The following is a 16,371-nucleotide window of genomic DNA, read 5'->3' on the forward strand; positions in this document are numbered from 1 at the left end:
CCCTTTATCAAGAAGTTTACATGTCACTTTATCCTCCCAGCTACTCCTCATAGATGTGTCTTATAATCTCCATAACTGAATGGAAGAGAGTCAGCTTAGTGGAAGAGGGAAATGGCTTGTGGTTCGAACCGCAGTTTTGACCACGGGGTGGATCTTGATGTCTCAACAGGAAAAGCTGCTCTTGCTCCAGACACCAAAAGAAGGCGAAAGGAAACATCTATCGCTGCGCAAGGGTGGGGAGGGAAAGGAAAGGTCCAGAGATCAGATCTAGGGGAAGGTCTGCTGATCAGGAGGAAGTGCAGACATAGGACTACATGGAAGGGATTCTTTAGTGCTGCAAACCAGGCCCCAACAAGTAATGTGAGACTGAATTTACGACTAATCGCAACTGCACAGTCTGTACCCTGAGCTAATTCACACTAGAGTAGCTTTGGGGTGTCCCTGAATTGGCTGTGTACTAGGCTGCGGGAGGGGGGAGGATACAGGGACCAGATATGCGCCTTTGGAGGAGAAGTCCCCAAGATACGCTGGGTAACTGCTAAGGGCTTCTCCGGGCCATCATGATGGTGGTGGCTATTGCCCTTGGCTGGGATTCTTTATAACTCCCATTTCTAAGGTTTCTAACTGCTGGCTGGGATTTTACAAGGATGAGAGGGTACCATGGATTAAACCAAAAACTACTTTCTAGATCATAAGTTGAACTTTTCCAGATGTAAGAGATGGGCATCCTATTCCCACTTCACTCAGTACGGGCTTAGTAACGAAGTTAAAGGGCTGTGAGAGAATGTGAGGCTGATGCAGGCACTAGCTAAGTCAATGGACTTCTTACTCACTTTCACGTAAGCTCAACTAGACCCCTGTGCAAACACACTAGAGAGTTTCAGTCATAGTAAATTTTTACACAGACGCTACTTCTATCAGCCATTATGGGGGGTGTCACCAGGTGATTTATCAGCAATGCTTCTAACACACACTAATGAGCACCCAGAGAGTGAAGGGAATTTCAACTCCTGGTCCATCTGCCTTACTGCAAACATTAATGCCTCCCTGGAGAGTCCACTCTATCCTTTCTTGACAAACTAGAAACTAAAGTTAACACTAGAAGCCATTCCATAATTGTTGCTCCTCAGGGATTTATTTATGAGGGAAAGGCAAAGCCCTAATTGAACATAAACTGGGAGAGATTTGAGAAGACAGAAACTTGGAGTCCTGAACCACCATTTGGGACCTGGATGAGACTAACCCAAATACAGTAGCATGGTTGGGGACGACCTTCCTGAGGCCCTTTCCTGAGCAGGCTGCCAACACACTCATTTGATAATGGGTCAGAGAAGATAGTGACCCTCTACATCACCTGGTCTCATGGGAGCCGGTGCTACAGCCAGATGCTGACTGGCAAAGGACCAAACTATTTCCTTGCTTCAAAATGAAAGCCACACACAAGGACGTGGCAAGAGACATGTGGTGTGCACTCCATCTCCTAGAGCAGTGAGCTCCCTGACTTGCTCAGCCCAATTTCTAATACTTTCTCTGGACCCAAGAATGCTGGAGAAATAAAGTGGATAAATCCTAGCAGCCATGTACGTGATACATACTATGGGAAGGGGGGGAAGAGAAGGTTCGGGAGAGACAGAACTGATGGTTCCTACTCTTAAGGAGACAGCATGCACGTAAAAAATAATTTTAATTATCCCAACCTGGGCAAGGGGTGTTTAGGTCCATCTAATTCAGCGGTTCTCAACCTGTGGGTCGTGACCCACAGGAACTGTATTAAAGGGCTGCGGCTTTAGGAAGGTTGAGAACCACTGATCTAATTGAAAGTGACAGGATGCCCCCTATTTGGCTTGCCTTGACATTGCTGATGACTGTATTGCTGTTACTGTTATCTGTGACTTTTAAGTACGGTATTAAAATGGTAGATACATGTCATTAGGTTTTATTATTATGCTTCTTTGGGGGACAAATTAAAATTAGTTTGCCTGCAGGCACCAGAATGTGCCCCAGCTGGACACCTAAATCGTGAGCAAGCTGGGGAAAAGAGAAGGCATTAAAAATAGTCCCGCTGAGTATGGTATTAAAATAGTAGATACATGTCATTATACACTTGTCCAAATCCATAGGTTGTATAACACCGAGCGTGAGCCTTAATGTGAATGGGGACTGTGGGTGATAATGATGTTGTCAATGTCGATTTATCAAGTACCACTCTGGTGGGGAAGACTGTGCACGTGTGGGGACGGCCGTAGATGGGATATCTTTGTGCCTTCTGCTCAGTTTGGCTGTGAATGTAAAAATGCTCTGAAACATAAAGTTGACTCAGTGATGTAGATGCTCCAGAACTTACTTTGCAAATTTAATGCAGAACTGAGTGAAGTACTTCCGTGTGGAAGCCAGATTGTCACGGATGATGGGGACATTCTGCTTAATGTGAAGAATGACAGAGGTGACGTAGGGGCTCTGGTCACCAACATGCTCCACGTTCTGCCACTGCATCTGAAATGGAGACAGGACAGGACAAGGATTTATTTTTTAAATTTTGTTTTGTTTTTGAGACAGAGTCTCACTCTGTTGCTCAGGCTAGAGTGCTGTGGTATCAGGCTAGCTCACAGCAGTGTCAAACTCCCAGGTTCAAGTGATCCTCCTGCCTCAGCTTTCTAAGTAGCTGAGAATGCCCACAATGCCCACCACAATGGCTGGCTAATTTTTCTATTTTTAGTAGAGATGGGGTCTCACTCTTAACTCAGGCTGGTCTCAAACTCCTGAGCTCAAGCAATCCACCTGCTTCAGCCTCCCAGAGTGCTAGGATTACAGGTTGTGCCTAGCCTTGCCCACCTTATTCTTGAAGTAAAGAGTAACCCAAGCCCTTTCCTTTTCCTACCTACCCCAACATGCTCAAAACAACCTTCCTTTCTTTTTTTTTTTTTTTGTAGAGACAGAGTGTCACTTTATGCCCTTCGGGTAGAGTGCCATGGCATCACACAGCTCACAGCAACTTCCAACTCCTGGGCTTAAGCGATTCTCTTGCCTCAGCCTCCCGAGTAGCTGGGACGACAGGAGCCCGCCACCATGCCCAGCTATTTTTTGGTTGCAGTTCAGCCGGGGCCGGGTTTGAACCCGCCACCCTCGGTATGTGGGGCCGGCGCCCTACCGACTGAGCCACAGGCGCCGCCCCTCTTTTTTTTTTTTTTTTGTTGCAGTTTGGCCAAGGCCGAGTTCGAACCCACCACCCTCGGTATATGGGGCCAGTGCCCTACTCACTGAGCCACAGGCACTGACCAAAACAACTTTCCTTTCCCAGCTAAGCTGCCAGCTGGTAAAGGAACCCCCACTTGGCAGATTGAATTAGGATCCTATTTTTCTGTCACCTGTTCCTCCAGCGGAGGACTGCAGGAGAACAGAAGAGGGACATGTCCTTCCAAACAGCTGGGGAGCGTGGAAAATCAGAGAGGTGGCTGGGATAAACGAAATGAAACCTGGAGGAGAATTGACATATACCTTTCTCTCATGTAAATTGGGAGGAGTTTGGGATTCTTTATTATTTTATTTTATTGTATTTTTTTTTTGAGACAGAGTCTCACTATGTCGCCGTTGGTAGAATGTCATGGCATCACAGCTCACAGCAACCTCAGACTCTTGGCTGTAAGCAATTCTCTTATCTCAGCCTCCCAAGTAGCTGGGACTACAAGTGCCTGCCACAACACCCAGCTATTTTTTGTTGCAGCTGTCATTGCTGTTTAGCCGGCCCAGGCCAGGTTCGAATCTGCCAGCCTTTGTCTATGTGGCTGGCGCTAAAACCACTGTGCTACGGGCACTGAGCCAAGTTTGGGATTCTTTAAAAAGGAAAGTAGAGGCTCGGTGCCTGTACCCAAGTGGTTAGGGCACTGGCCACATGTACCGGGGCTGATGGGTTCGAACCCAGCCAGGGCCTGCTAACAACAACAATAACAAAAAGATAGCTGGGCGTTGTGGTGGGCGCCTATAGTCCCAGCTACAGGGGAGGCTAAGGCAAGAGAATTGCTTACACCCAAGAGTCTGAGGCTTCTGTGAGCTGTGAAGCCATGGCACTCTACCCAGGGCGACATACTGAGACTCTGCCTCAAAAAAAAAAAAAAAAAAGGAAAGTAGAAATGGCATGACATATGATATTTGCTTCAGAATAATCTAGGGGTGGGAGGAGTAGAGGCAGGTGTCCATTAAACAAGATCAGTGAAGCTGGGGCACAGGTACATGGGGTTTATCATACTGTTTTCTCTACTTAGAATATATTCAAAATTTTCCGTAATAAAACATTTCAAAATGTGTGTATGTAGAATCTTAACCTCCTAAAACCTTTGGGATTATGTTGAGATTTCAATAAAGGGAAAGGAAAAGAGATCTATTCTAGGGGCAGACCAGAGGTTAACAGGGTGACGTGGGGACCATGTAGGTAACAGGTAAGGGGGAGACAGACGTCACTGAGAGAACCAAAGTGGTCCCCGACTAGGCTATAAATAAAACTTAGACACCCCTTTAGCCCAAGCCCTGAGAACTGATGAGAACTGGGGGCACGCTCTGGAAAACATCGACAGGAAACTGTCTGCATTTCTCAGAATAAGTAGCACTTGGCAGTATTGGATGGACCTAGGAGAACAGAAAGAAGCAATGCTCTAGTGTCCATTCCCCTGTGGGCATCCACAGGGGGACAGGGCCAGCAACAGCTCCAGCCTGCCCTGGACTGGCAGGGGAGGGGCTCTCTAACCCTCAGAAGGGGGGGATTGAAGGAGTTCTGCTGAGTCAGCCTCTCTGATTGGAGCAGGATGGTCTTGTAAAAAGATCCTAAGCCAAACACAAACCATATAATATGTTCATAGAAGGAGGTCAGTAGTTCTGAGGTCTTGATGTCTCTGGCAAGAAAATACTATTTTTACAGAGCTCTTGGGGAAAGAAAAAATTCAATACTGAGAGAACTTGTTTAAAAGAGTCATGTTGTACATGGATGATTCCTCAGCCCTGGGAAGCTCAAATGACTCCATGTTTTGTTCTAATGTTTCTCCAAATCACCAGTTATTTATATTCTAAAAGCTTTAGGGATATGTAACCATACAACCACAGAAAAGCAGGACACGTCCTCCATCTTCATGTCATAGATAAGAAAACTGAGGCCCACAGAGAGACATCATAAATCTTATGCAAGTCTTTAGTACCTGGCTCCAGATAAGAAAAAGTCTCTATATTTTACGGGGGGAAAAAAAATAGAAACGATGGACAAACAGAAGGAATGTGTAATAAGAACTGACTTTCTAGTCTCATGCTTTGGTTATGTGCAATGTTTTCCTCATTATCTTTTATCTTACTCAAGAAGCTTTTTCCATCCTATTTTAATGATCTGACCCATCCAAACATAAGCACCCTAAGTGATTTCATTTACTTATTTGCTAATGGTTTAGAAAGGGTCTTTCTTTGTCACCCAGAGTGCAATGCATGGTGAGATCAATAGCTCACCGTAACACTGAACTCCTCCTGGGCTTGAGTGATCCTCCTGTCTCAGTCCCCTCAGTAGCTGGGACTACTGGTATGTAATGATAGCTAATTTTTAATTAGAAAAAGGGTCTTTCAGGTGGCGCCTGTGGCTCAAGGAGTAGGGCACCGGTCCCATATGCCGGAGGTGGCGGGTTCAAACCTAGCCCCGGCCAAAAACCACACACACACACACACACACACACACAAAGAAAAGATAAAGGGTCTTTCTATATTGCTCAGGCTGTTGCAAACGCCTGTCCTCAAGCAATCCTTCCTCCCTGGCCTCCCAAAGTGTTGGGATTATAGGTGTGAGCCATGTAGCCTGGACTTCCTTGGTGATTTTAAATGAGCTCATAGGGTGAGGCCAAAACTGACAGGTGCTGTTAAGTCATCTTCCTTTCTCCAGCTCTGCATTAAGACTTGGAGCAGAGTACTCTGGCTAAACTCAGAGAAGTGGGGAGGGTTTGGTGTTTCTATTGCCAGTCGACACGAAGCTCTTTCACAGTAATGACCATAACTTTCCACACTGGCAGCATTATTTATTTCAAAATCTCAAGATAGTTTATAAGCAATTATCTGAACATCACAGTTCTCCATTCACAGAGGACCATAAAAGGAGGTGGTGACATGCTCTATTGCTAGTTACAAAGCAACTCTGAAGAGAGACTGAGCATGGGACAAGGGGCTTCTTCAAGCTTCTGCTGGTTAGTATGCACAGACGTCATCTTGCTCCTCTCAATAACCACTGGCCACATCAGTACGTGTGCACATTTGGAATGTATGCAGAAAGATTTGATCTGTTTTTATTACTTTAGTCAGTTATGATTCCACTGGTGAAGTTAAAAGAAGTATTAGGAAAGGCAAAGTGGAGTTATGATTTTAAATTTGAGTCAGCTAGCTGGGTGTGGTGTTTCACACCTGTAATCCTAGCACTTTGGGAGGCAAAGGCTGGAGGACTGCCTGAGCTCACAAGTTCAAGACCAGTCTACAAGAGTGAGACCCCTGTCTCTACAAAAACTAGCTGGGTGTTATGATAGTCCCAGCTCCTCCGGAGGCTGAAGCAAGGGGATCTCTTGAACTCAAGAGTTTGATGTTGCTGTGAACTATGATGCCATAGCACTTTGCCCAGGGCACAGTGGCTGTCTAAATAAATAAATACATACATAAATAAATAAATTTAAGTCAGCTTAAGGAAAGCAGAAAGCAACTTAAAATACAGAGAAACAGGGTGGTGCCTGTGGCTCAGTGGGTAGGACACTGGCCCCATATACTGGGGGTGGTGGGTTTCAAACCCGGCCCCGGCCAAACTGCAACAAAAAAATAGCTGGGCATTGTGGCGGGGCCTGTAGTCCCAGCTACTCGGGAGGCTGAGGCAAGAGAATCGCTTAAGCCCAGGAGTTGGAGGTTGCTGTGAGCTGTGTGAGGCCATGGCACTCTACCGAGGGCGATAAAGTGAGACTTTCTCTAAAAAAAAAAGAAAAACTGAGAAACAATGAAAGTTGACATTGCTTTCACTATTTAAAAAAAAATGCCCCAAACAGAGTTAGCAGTGCCTCTAGCCAGTTACTGCTTCAGGTGGCCGATGCTTGCCATCATCCATCCCAGATGACGTCAGGTTGTAACGTGAATTGCAGACACCCATGTTTGGACCTACCGTGTGCAGGTTCCCTTGCTGGGCCCTATACATAGACCGTCTCATTTGCAATTCATATGTGATCACCTTCAATTCTCACGCAATCTTGTAGGGGAAGGAGCTCAAAGAGATTAGGTGACTTGCCCAAAGTTACACAGCTGGTAAGTGATAGAGTTGGGACAGTCAGGTCTGTCTGAAGCCTGAGCAGTTCACCAGGATGCTTGCTAGACATTTGTTAAAAAGAAAAGAAAGGCATAAAAGCACTTTACTGGGCAGAAGTTCAAGGTAAACCCTGTTTTTCAAGGCGAAGCTAATGAAATATACAGTGATCAAGCACAAGTCTCTTTCAAAAAAGGAAATGGTAGCTTGCTTTGTAAGAACAAACATCATGAAAAGTCATCAACAGAAATAAGACTTCAACTTTTCCAGGTAAACTTTTTGTATCTGACATTTAAAAGCCACCCCTCTCCACTGACAAGTTTCTCCTTTTAAGCTTTTTGTTTTAGGGTTGCAGGTTTGAAGACCAGATGGTGTGTAACTGGTACTATATAAATAATAGGAAACAGTTTGTAGAAGAGCAGTAACTAAGACGCAGGGTGACAGAAACAGCAAGGAAACCAGAGTATGAAGCTGGTAGTGATCAGAGCCTCCAGGACCCCACGCTCAACCACAAGGAAAGACTGTGGGACCCAGAGCATCCCCAGAGCTCTGCCTCTGCTGCATGCGGAGGGAGTGCGTGGTCTATGCCGACACTTCACAGGGAAGGCTGGGAGAGCATCACTCTTCCCAGGAGGAGCCCACTGTCACGGAGAATTCTGACCAAGCCATTGATCACAGAACAGCATTTCACCACCATCTTGCTTTGGAAGCTGGTTTTTTTTTACTGCTATAAGAAGCCTGAGAAAGAGGTCTCCTGCAAAACTAATTTTCCTCAACAGAAAATTTAAATTCCCAGCTATTCATTTTGATCATTGGATTGGAGGGATGCATAACATAGACTCAAGGTATTTGGACTCTGGGACAGGCCACTGGGATCTACTGTTAATGGTTTAGGCTGCTGTTGGCCCCAGCCAGTGGACTTTTCTCAGGCCTGCACATACAGACTCATGCTCTCACTCGCTCTGATGCTTGTCTGGGCGACTTTTACTCCTACAACAAGCATCTGCTGTATCTACAGATACCTTCTGCATGCAGAGCACTGTGTGGGGAACAAAGGGAGAAGGAACATTTGCGGAGTACCTAGTATGCACCCACTAGGTATTGTGATTGACATTTTAACATGAACTGGCTGCAATCTTATTTATTTCTTTTTATTTTTTTATTTTTTGGAGACAGAGTCTCACTTTGTCACCCTTGGGAGAGTGCTGTGGCATCGTAGCTCACAGCAACCTCAAACTCTTGGGTTTTAGTGATTCTCTTGCCTCAGCCTCCCAAGTAGCTGGGACTACAGGTGCCCACCACAAGCCCGGCTACTTTTTAGAAACGAGGTCTCACTCTGCCTCAGGCTGGTTTCAAACCTGTAAACTCAGGCAATCCACCCCAAGTGCTGGGATTACAGGCATGAGCCACCACGCCCGGCCCTATTTATTTTTGAAACAGTGTCTCACTCTGTTGTCTTGGATAGAGGGCCAGGGTGTCATAGCTCACAGCAACCTCAAATCTTGGCCTCAAGTGATCCTCTTGCCTCAGCCTCCTGAGTAGCTGGGACTATAGGAACCTGCCACAATGCCTGGCTACTTTTTCTATTTATTTATTTATTTAAATTTTTTTTTTGTAGAGACAGAGTCTCACTTTACTGCCCTCGATAGAGTGCCGTGGCGTCACACAGCTCATAGCAACCTCCAGCTCTTGGGCTTATGTGATTCTCTTGCCTCAGCCTCTCGAGCAGCTGGGACTACAGGCGCCCGCCACAATGCCCAGCTATTTTTTTGTTGCAGTTCAGCCGGGGCTGGGTTTGAACCCACCACCCTCGGTATATGGGGCTGGCGCCCTACTCACTGAGCCACAGGTGCCGCCCACTTTTTCTATTTTTAATAGAGATGGGATTTCATTCTTGCTCAGGCTGGTCTCAAACTCCAAGCTCAGGTGATCAACTTGCCTTGGCCTCTCAGAGTGCTAGGATTACACATGTGAGCCACTGCACCTGCTAGGGCTGAAATCTAGACATTGGTTTGTTTAACTCCAAAGGCCATGTTCTTTCTTTCTTTTTTTTTTTTTTTTTTGAGACAAAGTCTCACTTTGTTGCCCTTGGTAGAGTGCCATGGTGTCATAGCTCACAGCAACCTCAAACTCTTGGGCTCAAGTGATCCTCTTGCCTCAGCCTCCCAAGTAGCTGGGACTATAGGTGACTGCCACAGGCCCAGCTATTATTATTATTATTTAGAGACAGGGTCTCACTCTTGCTCAGGCTGGTCTCAAACCTGTGAGCTCAGGCAATCCACCAGTCTTGGCCTCCCAGAGCGCTGGGATTACAGGCTCATGTTCTTTCCACTTTACCATGTTACTTTCCAAAAGAAGAGTTACCGGCATAAGTGAACTTGAAATCAGCTGAGGGAACTGGGACAAGCAGTCTTTGTCTAGAGTGAGGCTGCAGAGACACAGATGATTCAGCAGTAGTGATGATGCTGTACAGGGGAGGAAGAAAAGATTCCTCTGACTTCCTCACTTGGGGATACATGTTTCTTATCTCAAAGGGGAAAATGAAGACGATCCAGAATAGAAAGTACAGTAACAAAGGGTTGAAGAAGATCTACACAGATAAATATACAGATAGAGATATGTATATATTTTCCTATTCATTGGTGAGCCAATGGGAAGGTGAATTTATATAACCTTTTTTTCTTTTTTAATAAAATTGGCCCCCACTGGGCTGCTATATAATTTTTTTAAAACCAATTTGAAAATATCTATCAAAAATCTTCCAGGCCCGCCAAACAACAATGATGGCTGCAACCAAAAAATAGCCGGGTGCTATGGCAGCACCTGTAGTCCCAGCTACTTGGGAGGCGGAGGCAAGAGGCTCACTTGAGCCCAAGAGTTTAAGGTTGCTGTGAGCTATGATGCTATAGCACTCTACCCAGGACAACAGAGTGAGACTGTCTCAAAACAAAAACAAAAACCTCAGTATTTATATTGCTTTTGGTCTCTGCAATTCCATTTAAGGCAACTAATTTAAAGTTAATGGTTATTCATGTTCAGAAAATAGGGCGGTGCCTGTGGCTCAGCGGGTAGGGCGCCGGTCCCATATGCCGGAGGTGGCGGGTTCAAACCCAGCCCCGGCCAAATTAAAAAAAAAAAAAAAAGAAAATAAAAATATACACATACAAAAGTGGCTGTCCATTGCCAGACTGTTTAAAAATGTTAAAAACTGGAAATGATCAAAATTGGCACTGAAAGAGAATGGATTAAATACATTTTAAGGGAAGTAGTAGATTATGGTACTTAAGATGATGAAACGTAGAGTCAGCCAGTCTGAGTTCTAACACTGTGCAGCCTTCTAAGAGTGTGACTTGGGCAAGTCACCTCTGAGCCTCAGTTTTCTCATCTGTAAAACTGGGATGATAATAATATATAAAATCTATTATTGAAAGATAATACATGGAATGCTCTTAACATAGTACCTTACACATATTAATCCCACGGTAAATGTTTGCTATTTTCACAATTTTAACAATAAACACTTTGTATTATAGAATACTATGCAATCACTAAAAAATATTATAGTTCTATATTAAATGATACAGAAAACTATTAAAATCTGCTATGTGAATGGCTCGGCACCTGTAGCTTAGCGGCTAGGGTGCCAGCCACATACACTGTAGCTGGCAGACTCAAATCCAGTCTGGGCCTGCCAAACAACAGCGAAAAGTACAACCAAAAAATAGGTGTTGCGGCAGGTGCCTGTAGTCCCAGCATACTTGGGAAGCTGAGGCCAGAGAATCGCTTAAGCCCAAGAGTTTGAGGTTGCTGTGAACTGTGATGCCACAGCACTGAGGGTGACAAAGTGAGACTCTGTCTCAAAAAAAAAAAAAAAATCTGCTATGTGAAGAAAACATGTTAGGAGACAGTGGGTAAAGTATATTTTTATTAGCAAATATATCTGTATTTTAAAAAGAACTGAAAGAAATAAATCAGTTAATTGAAATTAGGGATTATTTTTCTTCTTTTAAAAAAATCTGCATTTTCTGGGTGGCACCTGTGGCTCAGTGAGTAGGGCACAGGCCCCATATACTGTGGGTGGTAGGTTTAAACCCAACCCCGGCCAAACTGCAACAACAACAAAAAAAAGGCTGGGCGCCTGTAGTCCCAGCTACTCACAAGGCTGAGGCAAGAGAATCACCTAAGCCCAAGAGGCTGGAAGTTGCTGTGAGCTGTGACGCCATAGCACTCTACTGTGGGCAATAAAGTGAGACTCTATTATTTAAAAAAAAAAAAAATCTGTATTTTCCATAATGGAGGTGATCTGCATTCACCATAATGAAAAAAAATCTTTTTTATGAAAAAAGAAAGATGTGTTTCGATTACAAGTAGAAAGTAAACTTGAGGATTTCTTAACCCTGGTGTTCTGTGGGCCTTCTGAAATAGATCTGCATTTTAATGACTAGGAAAATGAGAACAGATTTAAGGACTGTTCTAACTGTTTCAAAATGTCTTTGGGGGTGATAATACAGCCTCCCAAATTGGTACATGCTCATAATCCTAAAACCTAATAGAAATTGCATGCCAGACTGTAAGGAAGTTTACTTCATTCAGTTTCTTTCTAAGACTACCATTAGTGGGCAAAAATCTACGTGTGTTTGATTCTGGATGGAGACTTGTAAGATTCTTTCAAGCTCGTGATGTGAGCAGCCCTGGGCAAAAGGACATAGTGAGGAGGGTACCGTGGGACCAACAGTCCCTGTTCAGGAGGACAAAAGACATGTTAGAAGACAGTGGGTAAAGTATATTTTTATTTGCAAATATATCTGTATTTTAAAAAGAACTGAAAGAAATAAATCTGTTAATTAAAATTATGGATTTTTTTTTAATCCTACTTGTAAAGCCATAATCAGACATAAGAAATCCTAAGGATTTGCAAAATTAACATTTAAAAGACAAAAGTATTGAGGGCGGCGCCTGTGGCTCAGTCGGTAAGGCGCTGGCCCCATATACCGAGGGTGGCGGGTTCAAACCTGGCCCCGGCTGAACTGCAACCAAAAAATAGCTGGGCATTGTGGCAGGTGCCTGTAGTCCCAGCTACTTGGGAGGCTGAGGCAAGAGAATCGCTTCAGCCCAGGAGTTGGAGGTTGCTGTGAGCTGTGTGATGCCATGGCACTCTACTGAGGGCCATAAAGTGAGACTCTGTCTCTACAAAAAAAAAAAAAAGACAAAAGTCTTCATGAAAGACTTACATCTTCTATGAAAACACTCCAAATAACTACCTTTTCAAGAATCAAGAGAGTTGGCGGTGCCTGTGGCTCAAGGAGTAGGGCGCCGGTCCCATATGCCGGAGGTGGCGGGTTCAAACCTAGCCCCGGCCAAAAACCAAAAAAAAAAAAAAAAAAGAATCAAGAGAGTTGGTTTTATTTCTGGCTTCACTACTATAAGCTATTTGGCTGTGAGTAGAATATTAAACAGAAATAAACAAATGTATCGGAAGGTTAATTCATTAGTTTCAGATAAAAATATACAAAGCACACTAGAATACTTCAGTTGGCTGCTCAACACATTTCCTCCCCTGTAGGAAAGTCCTGGTGTCAGATCAACAACAGCTGAAGACTAATTTCCACCATGATGAGTGCAGGTGCTCGAGCAGTGGACTCAAGTAAGCATGAACGCTCAGGAACCTGGTACTGGGCACACTGACTCAATGCTCTTCTACTTTCAGGCAAGTTACTTAATGAATTTTGCCTCGGTTGCCATGTTTGCCAAGAAGACTGACTCTCTGTATGTATGGAATGGTATGATCCTGTGTGGAGAGAAACGGGGGTCTGGATCCTGGCTCTGCCACATGCTAGCCAAGAGGTCTCGAGCAAGTGACTTAACGTTTCTGTGTTTCAGCTTATTTGTGAAAAGGGTAAATAACATAGCCATCTCATCATTTTATTCTTAGAATTAAATGAGATAGTACAAATATAGCTGTCTGATTTTTGGTAAGTGCTCAATAAATAGTAACTTCTTATCATCTCATAGAGCTCATCTAAGAACATAATGCAATATGGGGCCAGGCATGGTGGCTGATAGGTATAATTGTAATACTTTGGGAGCCTGAGGAAGGAGGATTCCTCCAGGCCAGGAGCTCAAGACCAGCCTGGGCAACATAGTGAGACCCCGTCTCTACACTAATAAAAAAAAAAGTAGTAGCTGGGCATGGTGGCATGTGCCTGTAGTCCCAGCTTACTCAGGAGACTGAGGCAGGAGGGTCACTGGAGCCCAGGAGTTCAAAGCTGCAGTGAGCTATGACCGTGCCACTGCACTCCAGCCTGGGAAACAGAGTGAGACTCTGCTTCTAAAAAAAAAGCAAAGAAAAGAAAAGGAAGAAAAGAGAAAATAATGCAATGCAATATGGGAAGAGAAAGTGGTCTGAAAGATAATTCTGACATAACTTATCAGCAACACCACTGTAATTTCAAAGTTACAGTTTCAGACAAACCACTAAACTTTCATCATATTTAGCTTCCCCTACTCATCTCCTGTATGTTTTCTATACACTTTGCCACTCTGTATTTTTCTCTCTTTGTCTAGCAGCGGTGTTCTTGTCCACACTCCTGGGAGCTAATAGCTGGGTGTGGGCATTCCTTAATTCTGACCTGTCTTCAGCTCCAGGATGCTACTTGCTGACGTCAGAAGCCCTGCTATTAAGTACCACTGAGGAGCACTGCGTCATCCCCAACAGCACTTGTCAAGTGCCTAGAGATTCAGGGAGTCTATGACCCCCCCCATCTCCCACAAACATGTCCAGGTCTTGTACTTTTTGACTACCAGCTTCACCTAGCCAAAACTGCTCAGTGGTGTAATGTATCTCTCAGGATTTTAAAATTTTTATTATTTATTTATTTTTTGAGACAGAGTCTCACTTTGTTGCCCTCGGTAGAGTGCTGTGGTGTCATAGCTCACAGCAACCTCCAACTCTTGGGCTCAAGCGATCCTCTTGCCTCAGCCTCCCCAGCAGCTGGAACTGTAGACACCTGCCACAACGCCTTGCTACTTTTTAGAGATGGGACCTCACACTTGCTCAGGCTATTCTCAAACTCCTGAATTTAAGCAATCCGCCTACCTCAGCCTCCCAGACTGCTAAGATTACAGGCATGAGCCATTGTGTCCAGCCCTATTTTTTTATTTTTTACTATTCCTAGGTTAAATGGGAGGGGGGGTCTGCAATCCTTTAGTTCTTTCTTCTTCCTGCCATCTTTACTGTCAAAATCATTCAGGGAGTAGTACTATTTAGCAAGTACTTTGCTATGCCATGAGTGTTTAAAAATTAGTAAAACATAGCCCTCAAGTTGTTCAAAGTTTAATAGGAAAGACAAAGTTATAAGAATAATTGTTAACAAGGTGGAGAGAGAGTCTAAATACTGTGGTGGTGTTTTTTTTTTTTTTTTGAGAAAGAGTTTTACCCTGTCACCCTTGGCAGAGTGTGCAGTGGTGTCATCACAGCTCACAGAAACCTCAAATTCCTGGGATCAAGCAATCCCTCTGCCTCCGTCTCCCAAGTAGCTAGGACTACAGGTGTGCACTACAATGCCTGGATAACTTTTTACTATTTTTAGTAGAGATAGGGTCTCACTCTTATTCAGGCTGGAACACCTGCTCTCCGGGGATCTGCTGGCCTCAGCCTCCCAGAGTGCTAGGATTACAGGTGTGAGCCACCGCTCAGCCTTCTCATCATTTGTAAAATGCATTTAATTTACCACATTGCTTATGTAAGGACCAAGTTAACTCCATTTTGTTAAAACTAACTTCATCTTGTCCCTCAGTCTTCATTTTGTAGCTGCATACCAAAGGCGTTAGGCAACCTGCTCCCTCCCCCGACCCCCATCCTTGCCCCATTGATCTCTTACGATAACAAACACTCTCCAGACAGCCAAGGACAAGCCCCCCCCCCATCAGCTCACCTCAGCAGCTCACCTCACTCCCCTTCCCTTTTTTCTTTTCTGTACCCTTAAAACCTTCCCCCTTTTCGAGAGATTGGGGCTTCTCTGCTCTCCTGCTGTGTCAGGAGCAGGAAACCCAGGCTCGAGTTTGTAAATATAGCAACCTCTTGCTTTTGCATCAGACTTGGTCTCTGGGTGATTTATGTGGGGGGTCCCGCGACACAGGCACAACACTTATTCTCAGTTTTCTCCTCCACAGAGTAGAAAATCCTTGAGGGAAGCCCAGTTTCCAATCTTGACTATGTAAGTCTGAGTGGACTGCCCTGTGGAATCCCTAACATGTTGAATGAGATTGGCAGTTTCAGCATAACTCTGAGCTTTCCTAACTTCACAAACCTTTGCTGATGTTGTGACCTTGTTTGAAATGTCCTCCCAGGGCGGTGCCCCTGGGTAGGGTTGCAGGTTCAAACCAGGCCCCAGAGGCTCAGTGCCTGTAGCTCAGCGACTAGGGCACCAGCCACATACACTGGAGCTAGTGGGTTCGAATCCAGCCCAGGCCTGCCAAACAGCAATGACAACTACAACCAAAAAATAGCCAGGCGTTGTGGCGGATGCCTGTAGTCCCAGCTACTTGGGAGGCTGAGGCAAAAGAATCACTTAAACCCAAGAGTTTGAGGTTTCTATGAGCTGTGATGCCATGGCACTCTACCCAAGGCAATAGCTTGAGACTCTGTCTCAAAAAAAAAAGAAAAAAAGAAATATATCCTACAGGAGGTAGCAGGTTCAAACCAGGCCCTGGCCAAACTGCAACAAAAAAAATAGCTGGGCATTGTGGTGGGCGCCTGTAGTCCCAGCTACTCAGGAGGCTAAGGCAAGAGAATCGCCTAAGCCCAGGAGTTGGAGGTTGCTGTGAGCTGTTGATGTCATTGCACTCTACCGAGGGCGACATCATGAGACTCTGTCTCTACAAAAAAAAAAAAAAAAAAAGAAATGCCCTCCCAATCACAAGTTCATTCAAAACTTTGCCCTGAGCTGGGTGTGGTGGGTCATGTCAGTAATCTTCTCACTCTGGAGGCCAAGGTGGGCAGACTGTTTGAGCTCAGGAGTTTGAGACCAGCTTAAGCAAAAGTGAGACCCCTTCTCTACTAAAAATAGAAACATTAGCCA

At 44.7% G+C, this 16,371-nt stretch overlaps 1 protein-coding gene across 7 annotated transcripts in view; it reads right to left on the bottom strand.

Annotated features, from left to right (window-relative positions):
- VPS53 (VPS53 subunit of GARP complex) overlaps window positions 1–16,371 on the bottom strand; it is a 204,325-nt gene that overhangs the window by 33,103 nt on the left and 154,851 nt on the right. For all 7 annotated transcript variants that reach the window (XM_053568540.1, XM_053568542.1, XM_053568545.1 and 4 more), the window contains one exon: window positions 2,345–2,493. In XM_053568540.1, coding sequence (XP_053424515.1) covers window positions 2,345–2,493 — 149 coding nt within the window. The remainder of the gene's footprint in view (window positions 1–2,344; window positions 2,494–16,371) is intronic.

This window comes from Nycticebus coucang, chromosome 18 (assembly GCF_027406575.1).
Source record: "Nycticebus coucang isolate mNycCou1 chromosome 18, mNycCou1.pri, whole genome shotgun sequence".
Taxonomy (NCBI): domain Eukaryota; kingdom Metazoa; phylum Chordata; class Mammalia; order Primates; family Lorisidae; genus Nycticebus; species Nycticebus coucang.